This window comes from Diuraphis noxia, unplaced genomic scaffold (genome assembly GCF_037042655.1).
Source record: "Diuraphis noxia isolate RWA-SAM2 unplaced genomic scaffold, SU_Dnox_SAM2 contig0002, whole genome shotgun sequence".
In the NCBI taxonomy this organism is placed as follows: domain Eukaryota; kingdom Metazoa; phylum Arthropoda; class Insecta; order Hemiptera; family Aphididae; genus Diuraphis; species Diuraphis noxia.
In genome coordinates, this window is record NW_028301712.1 from 85,775,310 (window position 1) to 85,802,473 (window position 27,164).

The window sequence follows — 27,164 nt, forward strand, 5'->3', positions numbered from 1 at the left end:
TTAAAATTTAAAATGTTTATAAAAATATTAATGTAAACACTTACACTGCCTGTTTCAGTTTTTTCTACTTCAATCAATTTAGCTTGCTGATCAATGATAGGTAAAGGTATGGTTTTTTCAGAATCAATAGATCTTTGCCTAAAATTAAATATTAAATGATAAATCCGATTAAATCAGTCAATACTAGGTGAATTACACTTAAATAATTTTTGAAAACTATTTTATGCAAAAAAGAAAAACTTAATTTACAGTCACAGTTGAGAAACCAAATGTATACACAATATAGAAGACAATATTTTCTGTGTTATTTATTTGATATTGTTAATATTAAAAGTTAAAGAACACAAAAATAACATATTTTATACACAAAACATGTTTTTGTATATGCATATCGTATTACAAAAATAAAATTGTTACTGTACAACAAATGTTGTCTTCTTCAACATGTATATTTTTGTTTCTGAAGGGGTACAGTGTCGGTTTATTAAATTTTCAGTGATTTTATAACATTTGAAAATTATATTTGCCATCTTATTTATACACTTTTCCACTAATCTAATATAAATACCTATTTAAAGGAGGGAGTTGTATGGTGTATTATATCCACAAAAGTGACTTCACAGAAAAAATTGTAGAATCACTTATAATTTCAGAAGTTAAAACATATTTGTTAACTATTGGTACTATAGATGGGAGCACAAAATATGATCAATGGCGCTGTGACCCGTTAATTGTACCCGCAGTTGTAGCCATTGGTACTCATCATTATACTGTCATACTGCCTTTATGTATCGTATTCATGAACACAAACCAAAATAGAAGAATGGATAGGCGTTACAGTGTGTTATAAGTTACTACAAATATTTTAATAAAGTGCTTGACACCGCCATTGCTACATACTCAACATTCAACAGAGGTGATAGCCACCATCGCCTGAGTTGATGCATGCAAAAAACACCTACGCATAACATAATGTGAATAAGACGAGCTGATGCAGCCACAATCTACCACCTCTAAACATTGGCCAGAGTACATACACTATATATAATTATACTACTCGCTAGATGGAGGAATGCACTTGCAAACTGGGTCTGTGTGCTTTTATCACTGATAAACAGGTAAAAGAGTGTTACTCATCATTAGTGATTTAGGTAATCATATTTGTTCACTGACTAATTATCCATACCAATCAAAGAATATTTTAATATATTATAAATGTGGAACTGTGTGAAAGTAATAGAATATTTAATATTTGGTTGATCTCGTATAAAAATGCATATCAAAACAACAACTATGGTCTTTAAAAGATCATACCATATTACCTTTGCATTGAAGAATTTGAATTAGATTCACTTCTCTGGCGAACATATTTTTCTTTTAAATCTGCAGGTGCGTCTTCTAATAACTTATCAATTTCTGCTAAAACACCAATCATTCTTAATAAAGACTTTACAATAAATTGTTACAATTATAGCTACATATTATTTAATATTACCTATTTCATCAACTTTATCATCATTTTGTTCTTGCATGTGCAATATTAAGAAATCAGCAAAATCTCCTTTTTTATCTAGCAATTCTTTATAAGTGCCGGACTCTGATACTTGACCATTTTTCATTACCACAATTAAATCGACTTCTCTGAGATAAGTAACACTATGAGTTACCAGGATTCGTGTCTTTAAAATTAAAAACAATTTTTAAATATGATACAAAATTCGAGATAAAGCTAGTTTATTATATGGCATAATATAATGTTACTTTTTTTCGTAACAATCCTGTAGGTCCAATAACATGTTCAAAAATATGTTTACCAACATGTGAATCAACAGCACTTAATGGATCATCCAAAAAATATATATCACTCTCTTTATAAACTGCTCTTGCCAAACTTACTCTTTGTTTTTGGCCCCCACTTAAATTTATTCCCTATAAAATTCATAACTTAATATAGGCACCTTTATAAAATATAATTTTTTTAATGTACCTAAGAATAAGTAATTATAATACCTTTTCACCAATTTCTGTATCATCGCCAGCTGGAAGCATTTGAAAGTCAGCTCTCAATGCACACGCATCAATGACTTTATTATAAACTCTATCACTTAATGTCTGACCAAATAATATATTATCCTTAAGAGAAGTATTCTGTATCCAAGCTTGCTGTGGTACATATGCTATAGATCCCTTAAAATTAATATGTTATTAATATACTAATAACATTAGTTTAAATAATTAATTATTTTATACTTACTTTAGTGTTAACTCTGCCAGAAACCTTATCCATTTCACCGAGAAAAGCTGACACTAAAGAACTCTTTCCAGAACCAACTGTACCCACAACAGCAACTAATTGTCCAGATGAAACTCGTAAATTTATGTTTGATAATGTTGGTGCATCTGTTAGTTCACCCCAAGTGAATGTACCATTTTCAATTACAAGAGGGTCTTCTAAAAACCAAAATTATGACAAAATAAAAATCTTTACATAAAATAAATACAAAATGTTACATACTTTCATCAGACTCATGAGTAACTGAATCTGGATCCAATTCTTCTGAGTTCATAAACTTATTTATTCTCTTTACAGATACACTTGACTATAATATTTTAAAAAGGCATTAAAGAAATCAACCGTTATTTAGACACTTATCACATACTAAATAGAAAACTTACTTGAACTACATTTGACACGAACATAGGTAACATAGATAACGGAAAACGTAAAATGTTGAATAAAGATAAAGAAACAAAAGCTGTTTGTGCATCCAATACATGGCTATCGTCAGATAATACATAAACTGCAAAAGTTACTAATGATACCTAAATATAAAAAAATACAATTTAATTTTATAAAGTACAATTAAATAACAAAATATCATAATATAAAATCTAGTACAAAACGCTTTTCTTTTTCTTTTTTAAATTTAAATTTAAAGGGCGTATAAAACATTTTCATACCAGAAATGGTGCACAAGCCCAAATAAATGAGGTAGCTGCATTTAAATAAGCTGCAGTACGAAGTACTTTAATTTCTTTTCCTCGTATATCCAACACTTTTTGTTCAAAACTTGGTTCCCATGCATACAGCTTTAAGACCTGACAAATAAATATGTAAAAATAAATTATGTATATAATTGTGTAAAAATTAAATTACTTTTATTCCTGACAAAATTTCATTCATAAGTTTAACTCTTTGATCTTTATTTTTCATTTGTTTGATCTGAAGATTTCTTGCTTTAGCAGCCACAACACCATTTATTGGTATTAAAACTATCATGACAAATAGACCAGCAAGCACACTGGGCCCAAGTGATTGCCACAAAAAATAAATTGCAAGAGCAATTTGAAATGGAGCAGACCAAATCATGTTCAGATAAGTGGTCAGATCAACAAATCTATGAGCATCAACTGCCATCAAATTGACTATTTCACCAACAGTAAAAGTTTTTCTAGCTGTATTTGAAATTCTCAAAGCCTTGAAATAAATGTAATTAATTAAATATTTATCTTATAAGCTAAATGAACATTTTTACCTTTCGATATATAGCAGAAGTAAGTGCAGTTCGTACACGCATACCAACAAGATACATACGATGGAAATACTGAGACAATATCAATGTTTGTAATGTTGCTGTTAACATCATAAGGAAAACATAAAAATATCCTCTCCATAGCGGTTCATTTGAATTTCCTACAAATGCTATCAAATACCTGTAAAATATAAATAAGTACTTGTAAATTAATACATAAATCGTTTTGGTGATAACTTACTTAAGAACTTGAGGACTGACAAAAACTAAGCAATCTTCAATTACTTTTAGAAATGTTCCAAATATAAATGTGCGACCAAATGATTTACATAAAGCGGGAAGAATGGATGCTTCATTTTGACTTTTAGTACCACGAGTAATTCTTGTATATTCTATAGGTGATACTTCAATACTTCCATCTGATTTATGTTTAATATAAGATGCTTTTGCATTATCTAGTAACCTGTAAAGTACAATTTCTTTTATATATTAAAGAAGCATTATAATAATAATAACACAATAGTATGACTAAAATTATTATTATCACTTAATATACTTTAAATACAATGTTTTTATTAATAACATTTTTATAGAAAGTAAAATTTAGGATTATTATTTTTATCTATCAAATACATAGACCATGTATAATAGTGTATCAAAATAATTACAAATTTAATAATTAATAACTTTGAAAAGTAAAAGTTTGCGATTAATATATCAAGCATGATTAAAATAATATTAAATTACTTTATATATTGTTGAGCATTTAAAAACATTGTTTACTCACTTTGCTTTAATTAATGAACGTTCCCAATGTTTATCAAAAATAGGAACTACTTCTCGTGAACTATCATCATAGTTCATATTCCACAAATCTTTAGTTTCTAGAGGACGATTATAACCAGTCCATGCTAATACGTCAAACCACGTGAATAATATCCGCGAAGGATATGATGCTTTCATCTCAGGACATGGTTTCTAAAAATTGTTCAATAGTATGAAAATAAGAACTTACACGTTTATATAATCATTTTGGAAAATTTACCTCAACAGGGGGATAATCTGATAGTCGTGGATCAGTATCCGCAAAAAAGTTTAAAATAAACTGTATTAAAACAAGAGGGTAATATACCATGTAACTAATCAATTGGTATTTTTGTGATGGTACCTAAATGTAAATAAAAATATGTTTTAATAAATATTATTAAATATTGTATTTCTAATATTAGTAAACAAATTTAATTTAAATTTATAGTAAATTATACTATAAATTATCTTACATCAGAAAATGCTAGTCGGATCTCTGTTCGATATTGAATCATTCCGCAAAATGCCAAGGATAACCAAAACAAAAATATTAACCCAGATGACCTCAATCCTCTTGCACGATTAGCACTGATTAAAACCATTACAAAACCCTGCAAATTAAATGTCAGTTAAATCACTAATATTTCAACATGTACAAATAAAAAATTAAATCGTAAGTAGAGTACAAATTAATTTAATTTATGTATAAGAGACTAAGTTATATTTTAATAATAATTTAATAATAAAAAAGCTATTTATAATAAACCAACAAAATATGTTTGATCAAATGTTTTAAATATATACAAATATTTTGAAAATGAATACTTACAAAAGTGATTAATTTTACAAGTGGTGTGTAAAAATCTACAGAATATATAGGCATCCCTGATGAATATTGAATTATTGCATACACTATATCGATTATTGAAAGAAGACATAATATAGCTGCACCACCCTATAAAATAACATAAAATAAATTATAAATTTCTAAAAAATGATGTACATAGGTATATAAATTCCTAAATAAATTGTACAACTAGAGACTAACAGAGTTTCAGACTTCAGTAATATAATCAGTTAATATAATATAACAAGTTGATCAGTAATAACTTATTGTAAATATAATCTGATAAAAAAAGGTGTGATTAATGTAATAATTAAGATTTACAACCACCAATGTGATCAATTTGTTTATTTATAATTAATTCAATAGTGGCCACAGAAATATAAAATGGGAGGTGGGACAAACTTAAAAATATTATATGATACCCAAGTAGGGACATTTAGTTATTTTTTTTTTTTTAGAAATTATTTAATATTTACTAAAATAACAGAAGTGCATCCATTGACCCCCCTCCCCTGTGATGACTTTATTAATTAAAAGTAGGTAATGTTTTTCAATATATTTACTTTAACTACTTCAAACCAATATTTATTTAATTAAACTAACATTTCTATATCTCATTGTTTTTAATATAATATTATATCATATATATATATATATGATACAAAAAAAAGAAAACTAGAATCTTAGGAACTTATTTGAGTTCAATAGGTGAATCGATCAACATCTCTAAATCTAGTAAGTGGCGACTATTATAGTACACTAGAGCACACATTAATATTTGATTAACATTATTCAAAAATAAAATGATTTTATATTTTATTATCTATTGTTTATTATTATGTGAATAAATTCCAATTAATTATGTTTTCCTTAGTTAAACAGCAGTTTTTTATAAATCTTGTTAAAAAATTCTTCACTATGCATAAAAGCGTGAAGATGGGATTCTCAGGGAAGGTTGTCGAGTGATCTCTATGAAATTCATTTGATTGTATACAATTTATATATTCTTTTTTTTTTCAATGTGGTTATATGATATCACAACTGAGGCAGGAAACACAATAGTTAATAGGATATCGCACCCACGTGTGTTGTTTCAGTTTCACACACAAACGACATAATGTTTTACACACTCATAACTCACTTAAAAATTAAAGTATCGAAAAACAGAGAACACAGATAATGTTCTTAACTAAAAGTTTTATAATAAGTCAATTCACTCTAATATTAATACCGACAGCACTCTATTGAAACTAAAGAATAAAAATTTGGTATATCATTATTTGTGTAAGACGGATACAACACATGCGGGTGCAAACTCCTCTTAATAGATAAACCTTTGAGCATGTGGGTATCCAGAACAAAGATAAAAAACCAAAAATTGACATCTTGGAAATTTATAAATGTTAAGATCATAAAAATGAAGATGAATAGATTTATTATGGAGTGCATCATTTATAATATTTATAACTTATAAGTTATAACCCTACATTGGGATAATTGATTGTAAATCAAAAAATAAACCACCTATTAGTAAACATGATCCATACTAACTTATGAAATAAAATAAATAACTAAAAAGTATTTGTACTTTCAATAGTTTTTAAATTGTTGTACAACTACTACAACTTAAAGTTATCAGCAGACTATCAAACTGTGCAGTTGTGCTTCCATGCATTACTGTGTTTCTATCCGTAATCTTACTAAAATGTATATAAATAACTAGTTCATTCTACATTTTCCTTTTCATTTTGATTATTATTTATTCATTAGGTCAAATAATAACATTTGCTTTTCATGTAATGATCAGTTTGCAGAACTCGACAGTCCATTAAAATATGACAGTTATTCTTCACTGGTTCATCATAAATGTTCAGAGTTATCTGCAACTGATCTCAAGTGCCTTTCATTAAAAAATAAATTACTCAAATTTTTCTGTGTTAGTTGTCACCAAGGATTAAAATAATTATCAGAACTAAAAATTCTAATTAAAAAATTAATTGTAAAAGTCGACAATATTAAAAGTAATTCTATTAGGTAATAATACAAATTTTTCCAACGAATTTATCATTAATGAAATAAACAAACGTAATAGACGTGCAAATAATCTTATATTTTATAATTGGTAGAAAGTGAATCAAACTGGTCTGATGATAAAATAACCTCGAACTCGCATCATATTATTTCGATAGTATTATCAGATATTAGTTGTGATATTTCAACTCTGTTAAAAGTGATTTGCCTAGGACATTATCAGCTTGGTAAAATGTATCTGATTAAAGCAATTTTATCATAATATGCAACTGATGTTTTTGACATCATAAGAGATAAAAAAAAATATATCACAATTAAATCCACCTTCCACAATAAATATTTCCACTGGCCGAACTCCAAATTAAAGAGAATCTATGAAAAAACTATGTGAGCAGCTAGCCTCACACACAAACAATGGCAAAACTAAATTAACAATCAAATTTCAAAGAGGAGTTCCCAAAATTACCAGTGCACCAAATACTCACTCACAAAATTCTCAAAATTATTAAATTTTCATGTATTCTATCAAACGTTAGAGGTCTTAGAACTAAACAACATTTTTTCCAAAACTCTGTCTCTAATTTAAATTGTGATTTATTGTTATAAACCGAGGCTTGGTTAATTAGTTCTATTAATGATACAAATACAAAATTAAGTCTTATTCATTTTAATGTATTAAGAGTAGATCAATGTTCTAATTTACATAATAGAGATGGTGGAATTTTACTGGCTATTAAAAATAATTTAGATTTCAAACTATTAGACACTATCACCATACAGAATATTGATCAGGTATTTGTTACGTTAAATTATAACAATATTAATCTCCTTCTTGCATGTGTTTATATTCCTCAAAATTCTCATCTTGATCTTTATAAATCTTGTTGAAAGTCTCGTTATTAATTTCTCTATTGACAATATATTAATTGTAGATGATACTTATATATTATATTATACTTATAACTTAAATGCATTTTCTTCCTCAGACTATTCTTTATTTACTAGCATCTCATCTCACAGTTTTGTGAACTCATATATAAACTACCTAAATTTAAGCCCAGTAAATAATGTCAAAAATAGTCATGATAGTATTTTGGTTTTAATTTTCTCAAGTAGGTATTAATATTGATTCCATATTTAGTAATTATTCACTTACATCCTTAGAATTTATCTATTCACTTGAAGTATCTAAAATTTTAGATGAGTCCAATAGTCCAGAATTATTTAATTATAACTCCTGTAACTTTATGGAAATTGTTGCATTTTTAGAAAATATTGATATTCTGTCTAATCTAATAAATTTAGATCTTGAAAATGCTATCCTTAATTTCTATGATATCTTAAATCATACTTGTGATTTATTTGTCCTAAAAACAAAATTTAACTACTCTTTGCAATGATCTAATTATAATTTAAAAAATTTAAACTTGCGCATAATAAGTATAAAATCTTAAATCTACACTCAGATTATTTACATTTTTTTAATTTACAAAAAAAATATAAGCAATTATATCAAGAAATTCACTCAAACTATATTTTAAAAATTGAAGATAATATTAATATCAAATCATTTTGGAAATATATTGAATCTTTGAGAAAAAACAAATCCAATATTCCTATCTCAGTCTTCCTAGATGATTTCTCTGCTAATAAATTTATAATTAAATAAATTAAATAAATTTAAATAATTAAACAATATAACAAATTTATTCTCTTAATATTTCTTTTCTATTTATTCTAAAAATAATGGACCTTACAATTTGAATCAAATATCCGATATTATTAGTCATGAATCATGATCTTAATTTAAATTCTATAAACCTAATATATATATATATATATAACCTAACCTACAATTTTGTTAAAAAATTGTTGATTTATCCTTGCTAAATCTCTAAATCACATATTTAATTTATCTTTATCCACCGATATATTACCAAATATTTGGAGAAAAAAATTTTATCACTCCTAATTTATCACTATCCACCGATATATTACCAAATATTTGGAAAAAAAATTTTATGACTACTATTTATAAATCAGTCTATAGAAATAATGTAAGAAATTATCGACCAATTGCAAAATTATCGATTCTTCTTAAGATGATAGAAGCTATTATGTCAAAAAAATTATCAAATTTGCTAACCAATTATATTAGCCCCACACAAAATGAATTCTTAGCTAAGTATTTAATTTTTACTAATTTAATAACTTATCATACTTACTTAATAACCACATTAAATGAAGGTTACCAAGTCGATTCTATTTACACTGATTTTGAAAAAGCATTTGATAAAGGAAATCATTTACTATTTCACCATAAATTAGAATTGTTCGGAATAGGAGGAAATTTCCTTAAATGGTTATTCTCTTTTCTTATTAATAGAAGAACTCAAGCCGTAAAAGTCCCCCTAAGGGTCTCACTTGGGACTATAATTATTTTTGATATTTATAAATGATCTGCCACTAACTCTCAAACCTTCTATCAATATACTTTTATTTGCTGATGATGTGAAAATATTTTGTAAAATCAGATCGGTTGATGATCAACATATTTTACAATCTAATTCAAGTAAGCTTTATCTTTGGAGTGAAAATAATCTATTTCCTCTTAATTTAAATAAATGTCAAGCAATATCCTTCACCAGTAAAATTAATTATTTCGCTTTTCAATATAATATCAATGATTTTTCACTCTAAAATGTTAAACTCCATTAAAGATTTAGGGATATACTTTTAAAAAATCTTAACTTAAAAATAAATCACAAAATAATTATTACAATTATATAATATGCTTGGCTTCATTAATACATTATACTATCTGTACTAATCTGTTATACACTTTTTTCCTACCAATATTTTTAGTTAAAGGACATTCTATCCATTAAATTTATACTTTAAAAACAGACTTTACATAATTTACTTACATGAATACAGGTATATTGTATATAATATATAAATAATTTTTTAAGGTAATTTTTCATGACTTATCAGTCATTCTATGTTCTAATTTCAATTAATCGTACAAATTGCATAGAATACATGTATAAAATGTTTGAATATCCTAGCCCAAAACTTCAAGTCAATAAATAGAATGCTTGGATATTCTACAATTACAGTAATATATTTATGTACAGATTAAGACGGTAAAATAAATTTATGTTGGTAAAAATAGTTAAAAAAATATTTTTTGTAAGTAAACCTTAGTGTAAACTTAGAGACTAGGTTATTTATATGAAGTAACAAATAAAAATAATAGACTTAGGCTGTCTTACAAATATTAGTGTATTAAGTACAGTTAAAGAAAATAACCAAGGACACTAAAAATCATTGACCTATTTACCTAACTGTACTATACACAAGTAGTCATTAAATTGGTATAATAAAATATTTATAAAAATCATGAGACATAAATTGCAATAGATAGGTAATTAGGTGTAAATATTTTTTTAATCGGTATATAAATATGTATTTAATAAAAATTCATCAATTTTGGTAAAATATACAAATCGAAAATATAATTTACTGCTTATTTTTTAGATGCAATAGATCATCTATTAAAATTATTATTCATTAAAATCTATTATAGATGCATAGATAACTAGATATGAATATTAAATAGTTCCTAAGATAATTTATTAAATGAGATAAACTTTACTGTTTACAGTATAACTTATCTTAAAATAATTCTATTTACAATTTAAATTGTATATACCTATTTATAATAACTTGGGTTTATAAAAGAATATTATATTACATTTTTCTTAGTTATCACCTACTGATAACTATTCATTATACTTATATTTGCTTGAATTAAGAGTATTATATGCTTATTTTATAAAATAAATTTTCTTTTTTTTTTTAATATCCACAATAATAACTACAATATAATAGGATAAATACAAATGTACATCAAGTAGGTAATTATCTGTTTTTATACATAATTATTTTAAATTTAAAATTAGATTTTTTTGAAACCATACATTTAGTTGACATTAGAGATAACAGATTTAAACGTCAATTATATTCAAATCAAAATTAAACACATGACCACACATTTGAATATATGGTGTGTTCCAAGAAACAGGTTCACTTTATCACTCATTGCCCTATAAAAATAGTTCAATTCGGTTTGTGGGACATTAAACTAGACTAATCGATCATAAATTCCTGCGACTTAAATTTTTTTAACTCATGTATTTTGAGCATTCACAAAAAAACTTTTTTTTTTAATGGCGACGCCTATTTTAGATATCATTTTCGGATTGATCAATATTTATTCAAGACATTTTAATAAATAAACTTGTGTTTTAAACTCAAAATTGGATAAATTAGAGTTATAGGTATAATTTTAAAAATCTTAAAAATTGTTTTTTTATTATTGTTTGTATTATTTACTTCTAAATACTGTTTATATTGTTAAAAAAAAAATTTTAATAATTTATTACTTGAAATTATTATTCTGATTACATAACAGTATTTAGAATGAAATAAAATAATTCAAAAACATTCAAATTTAATAAGATTTTTTTTTTAATTATTCCTAAAACTCTAATTAAATCAATTTTGAGTTTACAACACAAGTTGATAAATTAAAATATTATGAAAAAATCAATCAATCGTAAAATGATATTTAAATTAGGGGTTGGCATTAAATTAAATAAAGTTTAGTTGCACGTGCGCAAAATACAAGAATTAAAAAAAAATAAGTCATTGGAATTTATGATCTAATCAATCATAAATTCTTCCAGACTAGACTAATCATCTAGTTCAATGTCCCAAAAACAGAATCAAAAGTTGTTTACAGGGTAAAAAGTGATTAAGTGTACCCTGTGTCTTGAGACACAGATTAAATAACCAGATACAAAATAAAATATTTGGAATAAATAATTTATTATAGTTATAATTTAAGAGGGCATAATATTTGCTAGAATCCTAGTAAATAGTAATCATGTAATTGTATCAACAAATATTTATACCTATACCTAATAATTTTATTATTTTAAGTAGCTACCTACTTAAGTAGATACCTAATACATAAATAATTAAGTGATATATATATAAATATATGTTAATAAATTAATATCATATCAAATAGTTGTTAAATAATTGTTACATATAATTGAACTATTTACTCTCACAATACCATACTATATCATCCAATTGACTATTAGACCAATTTAAGAAAGTACAGAACAACAGAACCAATAATATAATAATTTTAATACTGTTATTGACAATATAATCCACACCAGTTACACATGGTATAGAGTATAGACAGCCGTGATCAAAACACAAAAATGAATTGTTCATTTTAATTATATAATTATTTTTAATGAATGAACATAATAATATTATTATAATTTTAATAATTAAAAATAGTAGGTATCGGTTAAAAATGCTAAATGACAGATTTAGTATGAACTATCTTGCTGTCAAGTATCAACAATAACTTAATGATTATAACCAATTAGGCCACCAATGTAAATATTATGTTGTGAATTAAAATTAAGATATCATAAATCATGGTTTAGTTGTAATAGAAAATAGTAATATGAATTAGATACATATTTTTGTTTATCCTCTACCTATCATGTTCATTTAAATTGATCATGTGATGATAATTCATCAAATGAATAAATATATTATATGAAAATGAGATGTTGTATTACAACTTTTACAATGAACCCATATAAAATAATAGTTAAAAAAACGTGATCTCAGTAAATAAATGCATATTATAGAGATGGTGAGTAATAGTTTGCAAATACATTGATATAAATAGTTGTATCATCTATTATATATATATATATATATTTAAATTTAATTAGGTAGGTAGGTATTTAATTAATTACTTTTTTAAAATTCTTAACTAAATATAATAATCTAAATTTAAGTTAGATTTTAACTCTTAATACAAGTAGGTATATTATGACTAAAATACATTTTATAAGTTCTATAATATACTTAAATAAATAAAAATGATTTAAAATCTCACATAAAATAATGACCTACATAGGTGATAGATATGGTATGGATATAACTTAGAAAATATGTAGGTGTATAAATAAAAGTATAGAAAATATAGCTATAACACTAATTAGCATGGGCGGATAGGCCAACCGGGCAACCGGGAATTTCCCTGTGGGCCCCCTTCGTATTTCGGTAATGGGGACCTTTAATATCATATATTATTAAATTCTTTTTCATGTGGGGCCCCTTTTTAAAATTTTCCGGTAGGCCAAAAATGGCCTATCCGCCCATGCTAATTAGTGATCGGCAAGTGTAACATAATATCCAATTATTGGATAACACAACAATAGTTTTGATTCTTCCAGATTTTAACCTTAACTCTGTATTTAATCTTCTGATCAAAATGGTCTATTTGAGACGCATTCCTAAGGAGGCATGATTACAATATATTTATATGAAGTATCATAATTCATAATACTCTTATCTGTTAAATATAATAAAATTCCCCTCTCTTGAAAAAATCATAAATACATTTGGTATGTATGTACATAATGTTATGTAATATTATTATAGAGCCATATTGTGCATTATTCAATATTATGTTATGTCATAACTCATATTATGCACTAGGCCAGTTTCTTAAACTGTGTTCTGAGTAGAACTTGCAAGGGTTCTATTACCCAAAATTTTAATCTACCTTTTTTGATTAGTTATCTATGTGAATTTTCATAGGAGTTATATGTAAAAAAAATATCATCGTAAGTGTGTTTAATGATCTCAAAAATTATAAGTAACACTGCAACAGGCCACTTTAGAGCACCCACTAGGATCACATTACGGCGTACATTGACGCTAAATCACAATATGTACACACATCAATAACAATATTAACAACTAGGTAATAAAAATATATAAAACACTCACCAGTTTGGACAAATTGAGCCAATTCCATGGTATGTCCCTGTACCTGCTGTGCACCAGGTAGTAGACTTCTAGCGGACTGAACAGCCACAGGAACAGGCAAGGTGACCAGACCAGGGCTGTCTTCTCGAAACAAAGCGTCACATCGGGATCAGTAGTATTCCACGACGTATTCCAATCCTGAAAATAAAAACCGAATTGAGACCCCGTGACACGGCGAGGGAACGCAAAAATGAATAAAATATTTAAGTATTACAAGTAACCCGTGCTTAGCTTACCCAAAAAGGCGAACCGCAAAAACCGTCCAAATCGACCAACTCCATAAATGAACGAAGCGGATGACGAGTTATGAGCAATGAGTTTAGCGACTTGAGCAATTCAAACCAACGTTACCGGCGTGGATACCGGCGTCACGGGTACTATAGTACAGCGATACCTACCGCCCGTTAGTGGTATCGCGAGTGTTATCCGGCGTGCCCGGTATCGAACACTGTCGACGGCAGGTGGTATACTGAATGTTTACCTTTTCTGACGATCGAAAAATAAGTAAAACTTACGATGTCGAACGAGAAAAAAAATCGGATAGCGCGACGGCAGTCACTGCGGTTGAAATGTTTTAATATACAACCTATAAATCTGTATAATAAGCCGGCGTATAGTATTATTATTATTAACAATATTACTAATCGGTGTACCTTGGTCCTTGACACAAGTGTTTCGTGTCGTAACTAAATGTATAAATACGTTATCGACTATCGGTGCCGGCCGGAGTCCGGGAATTCCGGGAATTCAACAATTAGAATCGACGCGCGATAACGTGAACGCGACAACGATGATGTACGGCCGCCAACGGTACGAACGGGACGAAACGCGAACACAGACTGCCTCGGTGACTCAAGTACTCAACGCTTAAACGTCGGAGCGTTGGAAATTGGAAAGAGTTTGGACTATTGGAGTTGGAGTAGAGATGAGTCCGGACGTCGGACTATAGGTTGTAGTTTTCAGCCGCGGCGACGTTTGCGCGTGCGCACAATCCGCCCGCTATACTATTATGGATACTGCTATGTTATTATCTGTGCCAACTTCTGTGGCATTGTGGCAAACAGGCAAATGGCAATGGTCATCGGAAATGTACTGTGCGTGTTGTGTGCGTATAATGCGTACACTCGTACACAACATGCCGTGTACCACACTCGTTATTATAGTCGTTGGTACTGTAATTATTACGGCTTAATTCTACATTTCGGCCAGCGATAATTGAGTTTTAATTTTAACGATGGCCGTTACGTGGCGCGGGCTCGCGGCAACGCGCGCCACTATGAGTTCTGTGAAGTACAAGACAAAAAGAAATTCGCGAAACATCACTAGAACCAGGGTCGTTATTAAGGGGGTGCTGTGGTGAGATCTCCTTGGAGCCTTAATAATATATAAATTCCCAGCTACCACTCATCATTTTTTGTGTAAAAAAATGTTAATCTCCAAAGGAAATTCCTAATTATGCCACTAACCAGAACATAAATGTACAACTGTGATATCGAATCCAAAATCCAGATGTCCAAGAAAATTATTACATAATATCATAATCAACAGATATTATAATCATAAATTCTATAATACATTTACACTATTGTATTATTTAATCAGTACAAATATTAAATGTTATAGTATAAGCTAATTATATAGTTGCATTTCATTAAAAAATAAATTAACAAGTAAATTATTGTTTAAAAAAAAATACATTTAAATATTTTAAAATAATTTAATGATAAAAATGTAAATAAGTCACAATAAATGGACTATTAAATTATTGCTTTTAAAAAATAACATAATAACATAATTAAAAGAAACTACAGACGGCGATGAACTTATTCTAAAATGCATGTAATATATTTTAATTGCATTTTCAGTTTTTAACTTAAGACACAATTATACAAAGGTGTAACTGGACTGTTTAACAAATATTATTATATTTTTCAAATAGTACTGTAACACTGTAAATTACCTGGAGATTTAATTAACATTTTTAATTTTGGCGGATACAGCTGTGACGAACATAGCTAATATTATATTGAAGGAAACGACTGAAACGAGTGTCAACCATCAACTTTAATATTATTTATCAACCGACCATTGAGCCTATTTGATTAGCCAACCCAATGGTGGTGCCCCTATTACATGAAAATATTTAAAAGAAATAGATAAATTCATAATTGTCTACTTAGTATTTACTATCGATAAATTTAAATACATACTAAGTATTTTAATGAGAAGGTAAAAAATTAATTATACTAATGATGACGATAAATATTGGATCACAATTTTATAAAAAGACTAATTTTTACAATTCGCTGACGTTTTAATAAATTTATTTAAATAACTATATAGTTACTTTTATGTTATCGTGACCACACAAGACTATACCCAGTATACAGTATACCCAATCCTCTGACCTCTATAGATACCAAAATACCAAATATTAGCTTTATATAATACCATATAATACTATGACTCCGTCTATCACAATTACAATTTGAACACATTATATTATGATTAGTGGTTGAATTGGAAAAATAAATGTGTAAAATAGAGTGGACTCTAAATGACATTTAACAATTAAGCAAATCAATTTAATAGTAACCCTATTCCTTGATTAATATCATAAAGGAAGGGGTACGCTATAATTTGAAGAAAAAATTAAGAGTAGCTCAGTCACCCCCCCCCCCCGCATCCTCCCCCAATTCAACCACTGATTATGATGTTTAATATTCATGATTAACTGACATTGGTCTGTACTTGCAATGTGTATATACGTAATATACTAATAGACATATATTTTTAATGATCTTAGTTCATTAATCATTATATATTGATATTATAAAAGTAGAACCTACCGTCCTAAATTGTAAAAATACAGTTAATTAGTTATGATTAAAACAAATAAGCTATAAACTACAAATAGATACATTATATCTTTAAAAAATATAATTTTATATTTGATTAATATTAAGAATTATGAAAAAAATTGTTTAATATTCCAAGATAAAAATGCTACATTTTTGCACACAATGGCATTTGTCCCTTATCTTTTTAATTCATTAATTTTACTTCTTATCTTTACGTTAGATATATTATACATTTTGGAATATTTCTATTACATCCACTTTAAAAATGGTGGTCGGGGGAATTCATACTCCAAGTCTCCAACTCCACTGAAAATAGCCGTGGAAAATTGTGCCACATAATATATTTGATAAAATAATCCTATAGACTAAAGTATTACTATTTTTACTTATTAATGGCTAATACTGTAATGTTAATAATAATATGATCAATGAATAAATAAGATATGGATTTTTGTAGTATTTGTTTATATTGAGTTACATTATTTATATATTTTATAACTCAATCAAATATTTGTGGATATTAAATCGTAAGTTTAAAAATAAAATTTATATTAATACATCTGTAGTGATATAATCATATAATATAAGGATTTCGAACTCCCCCCCCCTGTTATACGTGCCAGCATTAATATATTATACCACTTTTCACTGAAAATTGTTCAGGCGTGTCTAATATTAAACCTAGTCAAAACCCAATTTTATTTTGATATTCTATTAATTATTATTTATTATATACATATAATTTACACTAGTGACTAAAACATGGTCATTAAAATCAATTTAAATTAACTGTGAACTGAATCGTATAGTTTATTTAAATAGTAATAACGTACTTTTGTTAATGTCTTTAACGACTTTAACCATTAATATTGAGGATCTATCTCAGATATCATGGTCCCCTCATGAATAAGATCACCCATGATAGGTCAATTGACACTAATATTTAGACTAATGAAGCTAAATGTGAACAACTAAACGTAAATATCGTATAATATGTTGTGACTATTGGATACTTGAAAGACGTAGACAGCAATGCGGGTGTGAAACATTCCATAATTGTTGATTAAAAAGTGTTTTTCGCGTGAAAGAACCGCACTTAGACTAGTCTCAGTTAGAAAATTTTTTTTTTCCATTAATATAATATAATTTTGTCTGTGTATTTTACAATCCTTAATAATTTACCATACGAATGTAACGTTGCCCGAAAATCCTTAGCCGTGGGTTGAAAATTTACAACAGTGTATAAGTATGGTTATTGTCATTTGGTTACTAAAAACTTAAATCATTAACACTTTATACCTCTTGTCACCCTTCCTAAAATGTATATAATTATATAGATAGTAGGTATATATTTTATGTTTTACCATAGGCGAAATTAAGGTGGGGGGTTCGGGCTTAGCTCCACTAGTTTTATCAATTGCCGCCCCCAGTTTTTAATCGATTTTTCTTGAAGCTTATTAAAATTATTGAGACAATTTAATTACAATAACAAAATAATGAAATATTTATTGACTAAAATAATTCTTAGATCTGTTAATTATCTGTAGCGAGATTTAAAATTATTAATTACCTTTCATAATATTTTTTCCTTTCAGGATATTGTGAATATTTCAATCGACAGTTTAAGGTCTGAAATAGTAGTTGCAGATAATTGTTTAAAAGTTTCAACAAATGGTTTTGATTTTAATGATTTAAAAAAAGTTGTTGAAAAACATATTTATCCAAATTTGCATAGGCTATTACAAATTGCAGTAACGCAATACCAAGTTCAGCTACATTCAAACGCTCATTTTCCCAATGCGACGTGTGAAAAATTGGTTGAGAAGTATCGGGTAAGAAAGATTTAGTTATTTATCTATTTTATGTATAGAAAGAAACATTGCTACCTAATTTAATCGACACTCAGCTCATTGTTGATACATTTTCAAAAAAGGATAGGCGATTACTTTAATATAAAATAATAATACTGTTAATATATGTTATGTGTTATGACTTTATGAGTTTTTACTTATGTAATTTATTATAGTGATATCCTCATTTTATTATATATTTGTTATGAGTAAGTACATGCATAGCTTATTTTTACTGAATTAATAACCAGGTTACTTAAAACTGTATATGTCAAAACATATCTTGTAATTGCTTTTGCCACATTCCTCTTTAAAAAAAAACACCTATATACCTTAGCCACTGATAGATGATTATGAGGGGTAGAACATTTTTTTATTACACAAGAGACTTTTAAATATTTTTAGCCCCCTCAGATTTTTGACCCTAGTTGCGCCTATATGTTTTACCTAATCACATTTTTGTTTCAACTTAATTTCAAGTACAAATGTAATATATGGATGGTTTATATAACATAGTTTTAGCAACTAATTTGAATAGGTATATGCAATATTCATTTGGTGCTAGTTTACTACTGATGTTTACTTGAGTCTTGATCTTGAATACAATAATAATAATGATTGTATCTATTAGATTTTAATTTTTAATCTAATAAAATAGTTGTACGCATATTATATTATAAAGTAATATTATTGCAGTTGTATTATATTTTATAATTATAAACTTATAAAAAAGGATACACATGTCACATATAATGTAAATACGCTACATTATAGTAGGTAACATGTATTTACTATATAGGTATTATAATGTGGAATGATTATTCTATTAATAATCATACATCATCGATATACTTAATAGGTGATACAAAAGTTTCCCATTTAATTTAACTTGTAGCTGCAGATGCTGTAGTAGATGTAATACGTGTATTACATAACATTTTTTCTTTTTATATAACGTTGATTGGATAAAGTTGACAAAAATCTTTGATAACCTTTGATCTTTTACAATCGTAGATCATAGAAGACCAAAACAGATGAATTAAGTATATACGAACGTAATTCGATACAAATGATTTTTATTGGATCCACAATCCCATTCAATAATGACCCCAGCTGAGCTTAACTAATGATTAAATTGTATATTTATTATAATCATAAATCTCAATTCTATATACATTAATTGTACCTTACTACAACTGAAAAAATCAGCATAATCGTTCTGCAGACTGCAGTACCTTAGTAAAATTAGTAAATGTCAAGGTACTTCTCATCATTGAATCGGTCACCGTAATCCAATTCAATGAAATATCGCAATCATTTTACAGAAATATATATAGACCGATATAAAACAGGTAATATTAAGTATTGGGTAATAATAAGTACCTACTATGATTACTTACTACTATTTTGTATTCCGTCAACTTTATTTCTATATAAAACATTTATACATAATTTAGCTAGCTATAAGTTTTTTTCTATTGTTATTTTACTACCAGTTCATTTTATCTATGTATTAGGACTAGTAGGTAACCTACTCATAAAGAGCTTGATGATGTTTTTCCAAATTTAAATATAGTCCTGAGAATGTTTCTTAGTACAGCCGTAGCAAATTGTACCGGGGAACGGTCATTTTCAGTCTTAAAACGGGTAAAAAATTACTTAAGATCTACTATGTCTGAGGAAAGGTTAAACGCTTTAGCTCTTTTGAATATTGAAAATGAATTATTAAATACAATCGATTTAAATGATGTTATAAATGACTTCAGCTCTAAAAAAGCAAGAAAAAAATTGTGAATTAAAATAATTAAATAAATCTAAACATTTTTACAATTTTGTTGTTTTTTTTTTTTTACAATGGGCTATAAAATAATGTTTGCCTAGGGCTACGGTCGATCTTAATCCGGCACTGAATAGGTTATATTAATACTATATGTATATATTATACCTATACTATAGATATTAATATAATATAATAATATAATCATTTTTTCATTTTAATATCCAATTTCATCGAAATTAAAACTTTAACGTCAATAAAAAAATTACATTTATATTTTTGAGATTTTTATAGATTTTTTTAGAACAGCTATAAACAAGAACAGGAACTTTGTGTTTTACTTCTAAGTCTAAAGTGCCTATTAAAATAAAAATCCATCATAAATCAAGAATATAACAGTTCTAAAAGTTGAGTATATCTTGTCGTTGAGTAAGTATCACTAATAGTGTAATGGATGTGTTAAATTTAAATTTGATGATGAACCATTGTATGCACAGTGAAAAAGATTCTGAGTGCCGAGTGGTGAACTGGTGACTGAGGTGACTTCTAAGGATGTATAATTCTAATAATAAAAATAATATTCAATTTTAGATTATGAGTGGAGAGTGTATTACATGTGTGTATGTTTTTTGTGTGTCTGTGTACACGATTAGCTTATTATTTAGTCGAAATTATAATAATAGGTACTTTGATATTCAACTTTAATATCTTTTCTGCAGCGGGAAAATAAATCGAAATAGCTAATTCCTAGTGGTTTTCAAAATCACCAGGACAAGCAGAATTAAGGAAAACGGACATTTTCACCCAAAAATCTATTTTGGCTTTTGATGTAACTCTTAAGAGGACGTTACACCGGCATGTGTTGTCTCCGTCTACAAGTGCGTAAAATTACAAAAACTGTTTCACGCGGGAAAGAACCGAGAAAGCTACAGTTTTTTTTTTTTTTATTAAAAATATATTACAATCTGTTTACACATAAAACAATAAGTAACAATGATGAGTGATTTAAAGAAGACATGTCACACATGAAGAGGAGACTGTCCAGTGACAGAACCTCAGATAAATCAGAAAGCTACAGTTATAACTAAGAAACGAAATTTTCACCACATAAAAAGGAGAATTTTGTCTGTGTAATATCGTTTTTATTTTTTCGATATCAGAACTACAAAAAAAGTTATTCATACTTAAAAAACACAAAATTAATGTATGTAATTGCACAGACATAATTCTCCTTTTTATGTGGTGAAAATTTTGTTTCTTAGTTATAACTGTAGCTTTCTCGGTTCTTTCCCGCGTGAAACAGTTTTTGGCTTGTTTTTGCGATGTTACGCACTTGTAAGACGGAGACAACACATGCGGGTGTAACGTTCTCTTAAACAAATGACCGGAGACGTGCATTTTTCACTGAATGTTTGTTATAATAGCGTTTTCTATCCACCATAAAATATTCAAAATATATTGACTTATGTTGAGTATATGACATTTTAAATTGTTATATTTTTTTTTTTAATTAACTTGATTATGTATAACATATACGATATACCTACTACAGGCTATTTTAAAAAGTAGATATTGAGAAATTAAAGAATTCCTAAAACTCCCAAAAGTACAAACTAGATTCAATTTGCTTAATCCGATCCACACTCAAAATTAAATGTTTTTAGACATATAAAAATAGGGGAAAGTTGATAACCTCTCTGCAGTACTACAGTACTTATATATATTGAGTATTCCTTGTCATTAAGTAAGTCACTGCAATGTACCTATCTAAATAATTACACACGGAAAACAATTCTTTTAAATTCTTTTGTTAGTCAATTTTCGATAAAATCAAGTTTTTTTTATATTGTAATTTAAACTTTAAAGTGGAGACTTAAAACGTGATTTTTTAAAAGTATATTAAGAATTTTCATTTTTGATCTATTGAAACTTAAATTTAATACCAATTATCAACTAGATACAACTTGCTACTGCGACCTACTATTATAGAACTACCAATCTAACTACTACTATCGAAATTAAAGATTAAATTCTTCACTTCTGTTTAAAACGTATTACGTATGCAAATAGAAAATTTATAAATAAAACAAAGCATCATTGTAAAATCAATACATTCACTGTTTCGATTACAATCTAATTTGGTTACATAACTCTATTTAAAAAATACATCAATATATGACTGATAACTGCAACACTACCTAACCCTATATGGCTCTATTATATAATAATATTGAAAATAATGAAGAATTAGAACAAATAAATATCCAATTTAATAGAAATAATAATAATTTATCAAAAAATCATAGTTCATAGAGTAAGAATAAATGATCATGAAAATAATAACATGGTATTATATTTTGCCATAAATACGGGGTGTTTCTTTATGATAAATGATAATTTAAAACATTTTGTTGGGATGTGTCATGATTTGTACGTTGCATGAGTAAGCAGGATGCATATTATACCATATTATTTAATATCAAGATATAATATTCTTCTACAAACGATAAACCTATAAAAAACATTAATCTAAAATATTTTATGATGGTTTACACAGGAAATGGTAAAACAGAACATAATATTATTACAATCAGTAGTAACTAATCAAAGAGACAATAATGATATTATGATAGTATGCTATGTGTATTATAATATACCTATAATTACTATAAAGTACCTACTAATAGTAAATACAAAGAATTAATTTGAAAACAACATTTAGGATTAATTATATTTTATATTGTTAATCTAATTTGTTGATTTATAAACACTATAAATAAAATATTATAGTACGTCTATAATACATTAATGATTAATATATACATGTATTATACACATCAAAAAATAATAATATTATTAATCTATATTACTACACATCTAATAATAAATGTTTATTTATTATTATTATTATTATTATTATTATTTAAAATATTTCTATTGATTTATTTTTAATTGCATAAAGTTACGTAATGTGGCTTTATTGTTTTAAATTGTAATAAACAATCTAAACTTTAAGGATGAATATTTTCATTTTGGAAGTTTACTTTATAAAATGTTTAATAGGTAATATGAATTGTTATTAAGTACTATAATGATTTTTTAGAAAACTTTTTTTAGTTTTGATAAGAATGTTTAAGGCTAAAGTCATTTCATTTTTTTTTAAATAGTTAAGTACCTAGTTAATTATACTACAGTATATTAAATAAAATAGTTTCGTATTATAACAATTATTATTTATTTATAATATGTGTATAATTTATAAATAAATAATATTATTACAATATGAGTACCTATATTTTTGATTATTTTAATTTTATTTAATAATATTAATAATAAACATTAAACGCGTTTAGATTTTAGGCTATGTACGTTATATAATTGCAATTAACATTACTTACACATAATTTAATCATTTAACAAACATTAATATTTATAAAATTATAAAATGTACTGTGAGCAGTACTTTACTTTCTATCAATTATCATAATGTAATATAATTATATGTACCTATATTCTATATGATAGGTTAGGTTCATCTGATGAAAATAATCTTTGAATATATAAAAATTTATGATTTTATTTCATCCACGGGAAATTTTCTCAATTGATAGTTATTAGTTAATTACTAATTTTAATTTATAACCATATAGTTTGTGAGCTTAAATAAAGAATGTTGCTATGACATACAAGACCTTTAATACATTTTGATGATATTGAAATACGGAGTAAGATATAACACCATTATTCTTTGAACACCATATATATGAATATATATTTGAATCAATAGGGCGGTCAACGGAGGTGACAAAGACTCTAAATTTAGACAATATAGTCTCTAGTTAGTAGTTTGGATTTCATTGAGAAGCAAATTAAGAAGCTGGTTGGAATATTTTCTTTTGTAACATATATAACGTATATTCATTTTTAAAGTGATTAAGTTAAATTTATTTTAAAATGATTCCAATATTCCACCACGCTAACCATATTTGATAGATAGTATTAAATATTAATTGCAGGGCCGTAGCTAGGAATTTTCTATAGGGAGGGTCAATACCTCTTTGATACTGCCTCTTAAAAGAATTTTCTGGTAACCACATATCAAAATGCATTCATGCAATGATTTATGATTGAAATATACTTTATCTCTATTTTGTTTTATTATTTAAACTCTTATCAATTATCACAATGCACTTTAAGCACAACGCACAACTATCAATACACCTTGAGTATACTATTATACTATAAATCTACTATAATGTTATATAAAGTATTTATTCAGTTAAAAAAAAAAAAATTAAAAACAAAAAACATTTTAAATTTTAGAATATACTAGATATCTTTACATTTTCTACTTTGTTAAAGAGGAGGTTGAACACCCTAAACCCTCCCCGTATTTACGGTCCTAATTAATTATATAGTAGCATATTCAGATATTTTCCTGACAATGTACAGTATCTAAATAGCTTTTTAATCAAGTCTACTTATTGAATTCTTTGTATTTTATTTATTTTTTCGAACATGTATAAGATTTGACTGTAAAATACTTAATTTTCCAACCTATTTATCATAAATCAAACAACTATAGTTAATATGTATAGATCAACAGTATAAGTATGGCTTGATAACCCAGTGGTGAGTTTTTCACAAATTAAAATCAGGTGGTCTTTATTGTCAGATTTTAAAATGATAATAATTGGAATTTTTTTAATACTTAATCGTCTATAATAAGAATGTACACCCTATTTAGTACTATTTTTAATATCCCACGAGGTCCTGCGAATAATCGCTATTTAATTCACATATTACTTCTTGAATTTACAGTTATATAATTTTTGTTGTATATATTGTATCTGCTATATATTATAGATTACAAATATTACTATATCACTATATCAGTATACAGTAGGAATGCCGAATGGATAACATTATTATAATGAATATAGAAGATGGTCAGAAGAGCACTGAGCTAGAACATTATTTAAAAATATTTGAAACATCATGACTACTAATCATTACTGTCCGCCATCTACCAAAATAATTTGATTATATTCTATTTTCTTAAAAATAATATTATTGTTAATTCTTGATGTATTTATTTAATTGTACTCGCATGAACTCTCGGCTCTCGCCTAGAAGGTTATAAAAAGGTTATATTATAGTTATAGTAGCACAAGTAAAAATAATAATAATTAAGTATTAATGTATTATCATTAACGATTATAATTTATAATAAATATTATTAATAGGTTTTAAAATTTTGAATGGATTTCAATATTTTTAAAACCAGTCAATCATAAATGATGCCTAATATACTGGTATAGTTTAGTAAAAATGATATTAATGTATTATAAATCGTTGTATAGTAAAATAATACGTTTCAATAATTACAAATACCATATAATAGTTGTAATGTATAGATAAGTATATACATTAGTACATTGTAGTATTGTACATAATATGATACCACGAATGATCTAAATTCTAAATACTATAAAAAAATAAATAGTATACCTACTAATTATTATTTCCAATAACAACACAGATTTATATACAATGTTGTTATACTAGGAATTTATGATAATTAATCAAAATGTTTTATGAGTATAAAATATTTATAAAAACTGCAAGTATAATCTCAGTACCTAAACATCTATATGTACCTATAGCTATCATATACCTATTATTGAATATAATATTTAATTTTTGTGAGTTTATTTTTATTATTGTTATAATAATAATTGACATAAAACAATATTCTGACACCAGCAATAGCGTTATCAATTTAACATATTATCATTGTAATTTTGTAATATGGTTGATGATGTGTGCTGGGTCGATATATGTTTTTGTACGCAGTATGAATTTGAAGCGATTCGATACCGTAATACATTTTCTGCCTTTGTCAAACACACGCGGGGCATATGTATTTAGATGTTTTCTTTGCCAAACGTATGGATTGATAAAGTAGAGCAATAATAACTCTGAAACAGATTTTAATTTGTCGTTAAGTTTACTTAAGATCGACTTTTCCACATTTTTTAACTCGTTTCAAAATTAAAATATAGTATAAACATTCCATAAGGTCGTCTAAGTAATACTCTTATCTTTAAAATTTATAAGAGGTCAATACACTCTAATTATTAAACTAACGGTGCTAAACGTGATCTACTGAGCATTAATAAGCATTCGTAACTCGTAAGACGGAGACATCACATACAATGTGATCCATACACATCAAATAGTAAGCTGTTAAGACTTAATGATATATGATATATATAAGTATCATCATATATTAGACATAGATAGAGTCTGAGATTTGGGGTGTGGTGGACTGAAACATTATTATAATAATATTGAATAATACATTTTTTAATTTTTGGAGAGATGCTATTGCAAATTTTGGAAAGACTTAGTCTACTCCCCTCCCCTATTTGTAACGTGACCACTGACCATACGTCCAGCTTTAAGAAAAGTCAACTTGTGATAGGATTTATTGATCACATATCACAATCATACATTTAT

The 27,164-nt window shown here is 26.7% G+C and overlaps 1 protein-coding gene across 5 annotated transcripts in view; it reads right to left on the reverse strand.

The window, feature by feature from the left end:
- LOC107163344 (ATP-binding cassette sub-family C member 1-like) overlaps positions 1-15,215 on the reverse strand; it is a 29,347-nt gene extending 14,132 nt beyond the window's left edge. Inside the window, exons 1-19 of one of the 5 annotated variants that reach the window (XM_089221724.1) lie at positions 14,808-15,210; positions 14,391-14,748; positions 14,116-14,292; positions 5,170-5,295; positions 4,814-4,951; positions 4,579-4,701; positions 4,321-4,511; positions 3,775-3,996; positions 3,537-3,714; positions 3,158-3,478; positions 2,962-3,099; positions 2,677-2,823; positions 2,516-2,600; positions 2,255-2,451; positions 2,011-2,187; positions 1,762-1,929; positions 1,496-1,679; positions 1,323-1,419; positions 45-138 (exon numbers count right to left, since the gene is read on the reverse strand). In XM_089221724.1, coding sequence (XP_089077850.1) covers positions 45-138; positions 1,323-1,419; positions 1,496-1,679; positions 1,762-1,929; positions 2,011-2,187; positions 2,255-2,451; positions 2,516-2,600; positions 2,677-2,823; positions 2,962-3,099; positions 3,158-3,478; positions 3,537-3,714; positions 3,775-3,996; positions 4,321-4,511; positions 4,579-4,701; positions 4,814-4,951; positions 5,170-5,295; positions 14,116-14,292; positions 14,391-14,435 — 2,808 coding nt within the window. In that variant the 5' untranslated portion in view covers positions 14,436-14,748; positions 14,808-15,210. Of the gene's footprint in view, positions 1-44; positions 139-1,322; positions 1,420-1,495; positions 1,680-1,761; positions 1,930-2,010; positions 2,188-2,254; positions 2,452-2,515; positions 2,601-2,676; positions 2,824-2,961; positions 3,100-3,157; positions 3,479-3,536; positions 3,715-3,774; positions 3,997-4,320; positions 4,512-4,578; positions 4,702-4,813; positions 4,952-5,169; positions 5,296-14,115; positions 14,293-14,390 lie in introns of all 5 variants that reach the window. The other 4 variants (XM_089221725.1, XM_089221729.1, XM_089221728.1 and 1 more) reach the window with 4 other exon arrangements.
- Between the last annotated feature and the right edge of the window lie 11,949 nt (positions 15,216-27,164).